At 49.8% G+C, this 10,569-nt stretch overlaps 1 protein-coding gene across 2 annotated transcripts in view; it reads left to right on the top strand.

The window, feature by feature from the left end:
• The first annotated feature begins 2,819 nt into the window (after positions 1 to 2,819).
• The window catches only part of Pla2g4f (phospholipase A2 group IVF), a 13,641-nt gene continuing 5,891 nt past the window's right edge, over positions 2,820 to 10,569 (top strand). Inside the window, exons 1-11 of one of the 2 annotated variants that reach the window (XM_026787820.1) lie at positions 2,820 to 2,930; positions 3,750 to 3,822; positions 4,436 to 4,572; positions 4,649 to 4,777; positions 5,077 to 5,114; positions 5,362 to 5,404; positions 5,822 to 5,888; positions 8,695 to 8,864; positions 8,991 to 9,101; positions 9,253 to 9,290; positions 9,500 to 9,635. In XM_026787820.1, coding sequence (XP_026643621.1) covers positions 2,820 to 2,930; positions 3,750 to 3,822; positions 4,436 to 4,572; positions 4,649 to 4,777; positions 5,077 to 5,114; positions 5,362 to 5,404; positions 5,822 to 5,888; positions 8,695 to 8,864; positions 8,991 to 9,101; positions 9,253 to 9,290; positions 9,500 to 9,635 — 1,053 coding nt within the window. Of the gene's footprint in view, positions 2,931 to 3,749; positions 3,823 to 4,435; positions 4,573 to 4,648; positions 4,778 to 5,073; positions 5,115 to 5,361; positions 5,405 to 5,821; positions 5,889 to 8,694; positions 8,865 to 8,990; positions 9,102 to 9,252; positions 9,291 to 9,499; positions 9,636 to 10,569 lie in introns of both variants that reach the window. The other variant, XM_026787819.1, reaches the window with a different exon arrangement.

Below are 10,569 nucleotides of genomic sequence, written 5' to 3'. Positions count from 1 at the left end.
TAACAGGCGGTCAACAAACTCAGGATAAGGTTTCAAAGATTCTTGAGGAACCTTCAACAGCTGTTCCCCTGCTCCTTTATTAGGTGGAGCCTTTCACGCTTTAACAGCTGCCATAGCTGAGCATAAACAGCAGGGTCATAGGTAACCTGTGCTGCTAAGCCCGCATACTGTCCTGCACCAGTTAACATGTCAAGGTTACACAGCAGCGTTGGGCCCTGCAGTATCTGCAGTTTTCCGGCATTTCACTTTTCCATAACAAATAATCGCCCCTGAAAGACAAGCTCTGCATCCAATCACTGGGCATAAGGTTGAGTTCCACAAAAGAGTCCATTAAAGCCACAGTGAAAGGAGCATGAGTCCCATAGGCCATGGCTGCTGCTTTTAGCTGTTTTAGGTCTTTAAAGACCAGAGGGTTATGCTGCCTGATCTGCTCTCCTTGTGGATCACTAACCTCCACTCAGATTTCTTAGTCTCTCTAGGATTTCTCGGGTTTCTGCCTCCAGGTCAAATACGGGCGGAGGCAACAGCGAAAGGATTTGAAGCAGCGAGGAATGGAGTCTGTTGTAGAGGTCTCATAGAAACATCTGTTTGCCTCCTTTCTTCTTCTTCCTCCATTTCACAGATTTCTCATCCTGAATTTCCTCAAAAGTTTTGGCTAAATTGTCTAATTGTCGCTGAGAAGAGTGTCTTTGACTAGACACCAAAGCGGAAATATTTTCATGGGAAATTCTTCTGACCCTTGCTCTTTCAAAGCTTTTTGAAGGTCAGCTTTTACCTGTTCCCAGTCAGGATTAAAACCCCCTGCCTGTGAAAACCAGGGACTAAATTCTAAAACTGTCTTAATAAACTTCTTGTGCTGTCTCAGTTTTAATAGCGGTGCCCTACTTCTCTAAAAGAACCATCAATTGACCAGTCAATACCTGAACACAATTACTGGCACCCATTTTCAATTCACCCTCACCATCAATCTCTTACTCGCTTGCTTGCTGGCCAGCCTTCCGAGGGCGATCTCTTAGCAGCTCCCTAGTTCTCAATCTTGCTGGGGCCTCCACCTGTAGTACCTGCACTATGGGACAGGATAGGAGCCGGGAAAGGGGCTGGAGATTTAAAAACACATGCACAGGGTCATGGGTCATCCTTGCTACAAGAATGCCAACTTTATTGTGCTCCAAGGAAGCTTGTATAGGGATCCTTAATTGATCGTCACACCCCAGCTCTTGGGATTTCCAGCTGTAAAACCCACCAGAATTCACTTCCCTGCCATCAGGAACTCGTGAGGATCTTGTGCTCAGAGCAACTGCAGGCACAAGAAAATAAGATGTTCCACTCGAGCAGGCAAAGGGTCTGAGTCAGGCAAAGAAAGTCAAGGGGTCAGGGGTCTGCAGCCCCCAACAAAAATCCTCCAGAACTGTTGAGTTGAGGCATGGGCAAATGGCCTCCAAGAGAAGAATGTGGTTTAAGCCAGACAGCACTCAACCGGCTAGTACTGTTCCCTTCCTGTCCAGGGCCTGGGCTTTGAACTGGGGACTGAGTGTTTACATTGTCCACAAGATAAACAAGGGGGCTGGATTCAGATCTCTGAGTCATATCTCAACCTTACAATCCACATGAGGTGAAACAGGCCGTCACAGTTACATCACCTTAGGTTCTGGAATTTCTGGTCTGGACTTGCCTGTTAGTTTGGGAGTTGGTTCATCTTTGTGGATGTCATTTCAGCCTCCAGCTGTATGTCTCAGGCAAGATGATGGCAATTGCCTGATCGTTTGAGATAGGAGGTCTCATCTTGTACCTCAAGCTGGTCTCATATGACTGAGTTCAAGTCAGCTTCCTGCCTCAGAATGCCACGTGCTGGATTACATGTACCATCACCCCTGGATCTATGAAAGGGTTGTGGTTAAAGAGGTGAAAGGAATCTCCCACAGTGCGCTCTCCTAGAAACTTCTTTTCCCAGCAATGTTCCTGCCCAGCCTCCTAGGTGATTGTGGTCCTAGGGAGGTGTCACACACTGTCACAGCTGGAGCCTCTCCTGGCAGAGAGCACTATGCCTTTGCCTCTGGCAGTGTGAGGACAGGGAGGCCTGCCTCTCTCCTGCGTTTATTTATACTACCAGCCCATGTCCCCGTCTCTATGCCTGAATCACCAGGCACCTCCTCACCAGGAAGGGAGTCATGAAGTGAATCTCTTCAGGGTATGGGTTACTTTGAGCATAGTATGGGCAGTGCGTGCAATGGGTCCTTTGCGTCAGGGAATAACTGAGGAAGGCCAAAAGAGACATAAAATGTCTTTGAGTCACCATGAAACCCTGAGCCAGAGATTTCCATGTTTCCACTTAAGAGCTGTGGGGAAATTGGGACTTGAAGGAGGGACGGTGTGGAGATTTCTGGCAGCTAGAGGAGAGTAGCCCTGATTCAACATTAAATGCCATTAAGAGCCCTGATTCTATCTAATGCAGATTAGTTGGAAATGGGAATGTCTGAGTTCTTGCCCTATGCACTAGACAGGACCATGGCAAGGGGTGGGGTGAGGCCCTTGATGTCTGCTTTTCACAACTAGCTCAGTTAAGCAGGGCCTGAGCTGGGGACCGGAGTGCTAAGCAGGACCCCAAGAATCTCTTGGAAAGCCGGCTGCACTCACTTCCTGGAGCACTTCAAACCCCACCTCCAGCCCCAGTGGCCACCCAGCCCTAGTCCTGGGCAGAGTAGTTGCTCCACCCTCCCCACTCCTGTGCCTCTTGCCAGACCTGAGCTTCAGTGAGTGCTGCCAGAGAGGGTGACTCTGGAAAGCAGGCAAGCGTGCTGCTGGGACCTGGGCTGCTGGCCATGCCCTGGACCTTCTGGCCGAAGTGGCTGGTAGGCAAGGGACTGCCCCTTCTCGGGGCAGTGCTGCTGCAGAAGAGAGAAAAGAGGGGAACCCAATGGAGCCATTGCTGGGTAATGTACTCATCTCACTTGGGAACTGTTGATGGCAGAGTCCTGGGAGACGGTCCTACTGCACTGGGTTTTGATTTAGGGTGGAACATACCACAGACAACCTGGAAAAGCTCAAACCAGAGAGATGAACCCAGGCCTTGGCCCTAGAAAGTGATCTCCAAACCAAAATCATGGCAAGTCCTGTGACGGTTGCCTTTGGTTGGTTTGCGCCAAATGTGCTAGTCCGGTCATATAACCCATTGTGAAGAAAAGGGATTGGGGATTGTTGGGGTTCTGGGAGGTAGACTGGTACCCAGAAGACTGCAATCTGGTATTATATTTTTTGAACCCAATCTTCAATCTAGCGACTTGTCAGACCAGTATAAACTGGGTGACTACTTCTCCTCACCTTCCCACTCCCTCCCTGCCTCTGCTTGGTCTTGGTCTTCCAGCCCTTGCCTAGAAGCCCATGGGCATGGTAGGTTCTGGCTTTCTCTTGTAATGTTTAACCTTCTAAAATACATTCTGCCAGTTCTCGGGCCATGTGGAGGGAGCAGCTGCAGTTTGGTCATATAAATCCTAAGTAGCTTAACTGCTCATAATGGCATTTAATGTTGAGCAGATCCAGGTTCCTCACTAATCCTGACCATTCAACACCCTGGGCTCTGCAAACGCTTCCTAGAGCTCCTGTCACAGGAGCATCGGTGACCCTGGACCAGGCAAGTGCTGTGGTTAAGACAGAGTCGAGGAGAAAAGGAGCCAGAATACACTTGAGAGAGGAGATCAGGCTGTCTGTCCCTGGCTTCCTGGAAACGAGTTTCTTGGGTTCTGTTGTTTCAGCGGGAAACCCACCCATATTACGACCTACAGGTGAAGGTGCTGAGGGCCAGAAACATCCAACAAACAGATCTGTGTGAGTGAGCCTCACTTCCTCCTTCTTTTCTCTAGGCTGTTCTCAGGGCATGTGTGTGTGTACACATGCGTTCATGTGTGTTTGCATGTGTGTGTGTGTGTGTGTGTGTGTGTGTGTGCGCGCGCGTACAAATGCCCACCTGGAGTAGGGTGAAGGGCTGGTGTTAACTATCAAGGGAGGCTGCCCTGGTGTGGGGTGCACAGACAGGCAGGGGTACCGGAGAGATGAGTCGAGTGGACTGCAGCCTCCTCCTGACCCAGGAGGCTCTGTGACGGTGTGTTAGGCTCACATTGCCACACATCAATGCCTGCTTTCAGGGAGCTTTGGTGGTGTTCACACAGGGCACAGAATTTTACTGCCTGAATCAGGCAATTTCAAGGAGTTACTCAATGATCTGTGCTGCTTCGTGACCCTTTGAACTGTGGCTGCTGCTGCAGGATTTCTCGTCAGTTGAGTGGGAGGTATACCTGGCCAAGGTAGAGCTGGGAACACCAAAGCTCCCAAACCTGCCCCAGGCAGGTAGCCTCTTAGGCCCCTGCTCCTTTGTTTCCAAGCCCAGCCTCCTCCAGGAAACCTTTTCAGCAATAAGAGTCCTCTCCCCCCTCCCCTGCAGTGTCCAAAGCCGACTGCTATGTCCAACTGTGGCTGCCCACAGCTTCTCCTAGCCCCTCTCAGACAAGGACAGTGACTAACTGCAGTGACCCAGAGTGGAACGAGACCTTCCGTTATCAGGTCTACAGTGCTGTGAAGGTACAGGCCAGAAAGGGGCTGGGCATGGAGGCCAATGAGTTCCTCCACAACACTGACCTTTCAGTCCTGTCCTCAGAATGTCCTGGAGCTAACCCTTGGTGACAAGGATATCCTGAACAGTGACCAGCTCTCCATACTTCGGTTTGACCTGAGTAGTCTCCAGCCAGGCAAACCTCACACAAAAAACTTCCCTCTGAAGCAGCAGGTGAGGTCCACCTGGGTGAGCAGTAAGTGAATCTCCAGGAGAGAACCCCACACTGAGTCACCCACGGGCAGCCATCTTGGCTTGACCCTGGTCACTGCTGAGTCTGGCACAGTGCCTAGCACTTATTATGAATGGATAAAGCTCTGGGGAAATGCTACTGCTCCCCTATGTCTATGAGGTACCATACCAGACTCACCTTCTAGGCCCGAGAGCTGAGCAAAGGTGGGAGGCAGGGGCAACCCCTAAGATTTTGGAAGGTTTTTGAAAAAATTGACACCTTGCTCACCCCCATGTAGGAGTCACAAGAGCTGCAAGTAGAATTTACTCTGGAGAAGAGGTGAGTCCAATTAGAGCTGTTATTTATCCACTCATTCCAAGTGCCAGGCCTCAAGCCCTTCACTTGCCTTGGAGGCCTGGCTTCAGAGAGGACAGCTTGGTTTTGCAACTTACTTGCGTGTTGGGTGACAAATCTCCCTATCCACAATTCTGTCGTGCTTCCCAGGCTCCTGTGCCTGCTTAGAACATATTGTTTCAACAGTCATGGTAAGGGGGGTGATGGCCCGTGAACCCTTCCTCTTTTACAGTCAGAAGCCTGTTTCTGAAGTCATCACCAATGGGGTCCTGGTGGTGAGTAGGGAAGATGGGTGTGGGACTGGGGAGCAGGAGACAGGCTGAGTCCATGATGCCCCATGTCTCTAGAAGACACCCAGTCCTTCCCTAAAGGAAGCTGTGCTAACAAAGAACAAGAAGCTACCTTGAGCCTGTGTGGGCATCACAGACTCACTGCTCCTCTGGGACCCTGGCTGCTGAGACTGCTAAAGAAGCCTGTGGGGCTTCATAATTCCTTTTTCTACCATAATGCCCACTTCTTAAGAGTCCAGGGGAGGAACATGGTACAGCCTTGGGCATTGTCACAAAAGACCCCTGCCCTTAAGGCCCATGTCCTGGATAGCCGCTGTGCTCCTTGCCCTGGATATTCCTCTCTTCCTCCATCTTGGACAGACCCTTGGGTTCTCTGACTCCTAAAGCTTCTGCTTTCCTCAGGCTCAGCCCTGTCTGAAAATCCAGGTCACGCTCAAAGGAGACAAGACAGCCTCACTTGGAGAGTACGGTGAGTCGTGTCCCTCACTCTTGGAGCCTACCTTCTTCCTGGGGGCTACGTCTGATGGGAAGGAGATGGCTCTCAATATATAATGCTTAAAGTGGGGAGAGGGCAGCAGGGGCTTGGCTAAGAGTGGTCTCCCTCACCTCTGTGAACAATTGATCAGCCTGGACAGGGATGCAGGAGAGCAGACTCAATTGAGCAAGTGCTTCTGAAGCCTTTGGTCACAGCCTGGCCACTCACATGTGACCAAACAAAGTCAGAGGGCAAGGGGTATCGTCTGCCTCCTTAGAAGAGAAACTGAAGTCAGTCTGTTAGCATAGAAGATCTGAGAAGTTGGAAGAAGGCAACCCGAAAAGATAGCATAAATCTTGTTTCCGATTTGTTTAGTCTGCCAGTCTTGTGTAAAACCAAGGCCTCAGTCTTCAATTTAAAAACCTCAGTTTTAAAAATAACAAAAGGAGGGGGCTGGAGAGATGGCTCAGTGTTAGAGCACCTACTGCTCTCCCAGGGGACCTGTGTTCAGTTCCCAACAGCCACATGGCGACTGTCTGTAACTCCAACATCTGACACTCTCACACAGACATACATGTAAGCAGAACACCAATGCAAATAAAATAAAAACAAATAAATAATTTTAAAAAATAACAAAATGAGACTAAGGAGAAGGTTCAGTGGGTAAAAGTACTTCCTACACAAACTTGAAGACCTAAGTTCAAATCCCTTGTATCCACTTCAAAACCTGGGGATGACCCCCAGTGCTAGGGAGGTCAGAGACAGGAGGATCGCTCGAGCTTGTTGGCTGCCAGCCCAGCTCCAGGCTCAAGGAGAGACATTGTCTCCAGGGAATAAAGTGGAGCACGACAGAGCAGGATACCAACATCCTCTGCCCTCCTCATGTGTGCACAGGCATGCATAGTCACACACATGTGAGCATGTCACACACAAAACCTTAATGAAAATGACAAAATGTCCTAATCAAAAGTCATGACATCATGGGACCTTGAGCAATTCAAGAAAGAGATCTGAGCTAACTAAGAAACCTACGGCTGTGTCATGGTGGCCATGCCTCTTGTCAGTCAGAACACTCCTTCATAGTTAAATACCCTTGAGGCTACAGATTTATTATTTCAAAAACTAAGGCACAGGGGCATTCCCCAACACATGTGGAAAGGGTCAGCATCCTCTAAAAACTAGTTCCATCATTATTTTGCCTCCTTTAGACTTTCCTAAAGGACCACGGGGAAGGAAGAATGTCCCCTCTATCCACCCAGTCCACTCTGATTGGGGCGGGGAGGAAGATCATATTACCCTTTGAATATGACACCCCACAAAAATATTCATAGAATATTTAAAATCTTAAACTTACTTAAGTTTTAAAACTTAAAACCAGCAACACAGAACTCAAAGTGCATCTTCCTGCTTTGTGGCAGCCTCTGCCATCTCCCTGCTGGAGTGCTTGCTCTGATAAATACACTGCTTAAAATGCATCTCTTGACCCATCTCATTCCTCCTAGGAAAAAAGAGCTGAGAAGACACACACACCCCTAACAGCATGGCAAAGAGAGAATACGGGGGAAGTACAGGATTGGGGTTATTAATGCAGTCTGGCACAGAGGAGCAGAATCCAGATGTGGGGGGTGGGGCCTGGTGGAGTGATAAGAAGATGTCCCTTCCCACATGGAGAGGCAAGCCTGTGAAATGAGTGCTGCCATGGTGACATGGAGGGTCTGGCATTATGCTGGCCATATTCCCTCACTGCAGCCACGCAGAGCAGGTGCAGCCTGATAACCTCTTCCTATCACACGGCCAGTACACAGAGAGCCAGGACCAAAAAGGTCTGACACACTCCAAGGCCTTTGCCTTCACCATGAGATCTGGCATTTCTGCAGTCAATGGCGTATCTTAGTCTGCCTCCATCTCGGGCTATGAACCTTGGTGGGAGCGGAAAAGCATCTTTCCCGGTGTCTCTCCTACCTCAGAGCTGCCAAGACTGGCTTCATCTTGTGCAAGGGTGTGATTCTGTCTGGACCTTTGCTGTCCTCCAACCCTTTGAGTCATTGTTGCTTCTGTGGTATGTTTGGGACCCAGACTCTTCTGCATAGCAGTGTATGCCTTGGCTGGGATGTCAGGCCTGGGAGTTCCTCTCTGGCATCTACCACCACCTCTTATAGCGGCTAGGAAACAGGGCAGGAAGAGGTCTTCCCACTGTTCTTTGCTTCCCCCCACTGCCTGGGTCTCCCCTAGCTTGAACAGACCTCTGACCCCTCTGCTTCTGTAATATGTAATTCTCTGTACCCGGAATGCCAGTCTGCCTTCTACCTCCTCTTCTGAGTCCCTATACTTTTCCAAGGTCTTTGACTTTTGGGAGATAATTTACAGCATATTTCTGTGTTCTCTTTGACCACAAATCTCTCTAAAAGCAAGGAACACAATGCACGGATGGAGTCAAGAGATCGGGAATATTAACAGTTGGGGTACTAAATGCAATAATGAATGGATATGTATGTAATTGGTTACATGTTAGGCAATTAAAATAAAAATTTCAAAATCACCAGCCCCATAGTCTATGGGCTGCCCCCCTTCCCTTCTCCCCTAGTATTTGTGTGTTTCCCACACTGCACCAGGGCTGATTGATTGTAGAACCCAGGAGCTCTCCATGGATCTTTCCCTGTGGTCAGGGTACTGAAGTGAGCAGGGAGACGAGAGCTAGGAGTCTGGGGAAGAGGAGGAATTATTGTCACCTGCAGTGCCACCGTCCTGACACACATTTGCACCCACCCACTTTGGCTCTTCACTGCATCTCTGCCCTCAGGCTCAAGGCAGATCCAGCTGGCAGTGCCTGGGGCCTATGAGAAGCCACAGCTAGTGCCTCTCCAGCAGACCAGGGAGCCAGATCTGCCACCTACCTTTACCTTCCACGTGAATCCAGTGCTGAACCCCAAACTGCACGTAGAGCTGGAGGAAAAGCTCCTGGTTCTCCAGGTAAGCGAGCAGCGGCAAAGGGAAGAACGGCGGAATGCGTCCGTGTACGAGAAGACTCCAGACTGCTGGGAGCAAGTCTTCCATGCCCCCCTCCCCCGCCATTGTTCCTTGGCATCTTCTCCACAGAGTGACCCAAACGACGAGCTGGAGGCTCAGACCAGCAAGCTGAGAAAGGCAGACATCTTGCTCTCCTCTCTGCCTCTCAGCCAGGAGAAACAGCACTCTGTGGTTCTGGAGGTAAAGTTTAGTCTGGCTCTGGGGGCCCCTGCCTGCCCTGTGGTCACCCAGAGAGGTCTGGGGCCCACGCTGGCCAGTTACCTGAGCACCAAAGGTCAAAGGTGGGGGTCTGACCTCACCTCAGGGATGAAGGCACTGCTGTTTCTTTCAGGGCCAGGAGGTGGCTTTGAGTCTGAAGGCGGAAATGAGGTGAGCTGGGGTTGCTGGTGGAAGGCCTTGGGGCTTGACTAGAAGTGGGAAATACCCCAGTGGGTTCTGCTTTCCTGCCCACTTCGGTCAGGCCATGGGGACCACCTCTCTGGTATTAGCGGGGAGTCCCCAGGGTGTGGCTCTGTCCCTATGAAAACGCACTGGGCTCAAGGTTCTCCTCCATACTCCATTCTCCCCATCTGAATCAGCTCTGAGGACTTAGACCTGCGCCTTGGCTTTGAGCTCTGCGATGGGGAGCTGGAATTTCTGGACAAGAGGAAGCATGTTGTATCCAAGGCCCTGCAGCGGGTGATGGGATTGAGTGAGGCTCCACACTGTGACCAGGTATGGGCTGGAAGATGAGCTCTAGCCAATCCAGCCTGTCCCCTTGAGGGGTCTTGTGTGCATAAGAGCGGCCAGGAAGCTCAGCGGAAGTAAAGGCAGCAGAGGATGAAGAGAGCACGAGGGCTTGTTCCCCTCGCTGATGGGCACAGTCAACTGCTGGGGATCAGAATGAAGGCTTACAGTCTTGGCTGGGGGTGGAGATCTTTAGCAGCTCGGGCTGTCACAACAGAATACTTCAGACCGAGTGGTTTAAACAACGGAAATTCGTTTTCTCATGGGGTCTCTTTCCTGGCTGGTAGACAGCTGCCTTCTTGCTGTGGTGTCGTATGACCGTTCCTCTGTGTATATGTGCGTGTGTGTGCTTGTGTCTGTGTGCATGTGATTGTATGAGTGTAGTATACATGTGTGTGAATGTGTGTGCATGTGCACGTGTGTATCTGTATGAGTGTGTCTGTGTGAGTATATTTGTGTATATGTGTATACATGTATGAATTGTGTCTGTATGAATATGTTGCTGTGTGTGCATGTGATTGTGTGAGTGTAGTATACATGTGTGTGAATGTGTGTGCATGTGCACGTGTGTGTTGTGTGCATGCCTGTGTATGGGCACACTCAGGAGTAGGAGCTGTCTTACACTACCTTCATTTTAGGACAGAATCTCACTATGTAGTCCTGGCTGACCTCAAACTTGCTATGTAGACCAGGTTAGCCTCAAACTCTGCAGAGAACCAAATGCCTCTGCCTCCAGAGTGTAATGATTAAAGGTGTGTGCCACCATACCTACCTCCTCAAAGCTTTTGTTGTTTTAATGAGATAAGTATTTACTATAGCTAAGGCCTAGCCTCATATTTAATTCTTTTTTTGTTGTTGTTGTTGTTGTTGTTGTTTTGTTTTGTTTTTTTTCGAGACAGAGTTTCTCTGTGGTTTTTTTTTT

Source organism: Microtus ochrogaster (assembly GCF_000317375.1).
Source record: "Microtus ochrogaster isolate Prairie Vole_2 chromosome 14 unlocalized genomic scaffold, MicOch1.0 chr14_random_1, whole genome shotgun sequence".
In the NCBI taxonomy this organism is placed as follows: domain Eukaryota; kingdom Metazoa; phylum Chordata; class Mammalia; order Rodentia; family Cricetidae; genus Microtus; species Microtus ochrogaster.
Note: the sequence above shows the minus strand (reverse complement) of the source record. Positions and strands in the feature narration are given on the sequence as shown.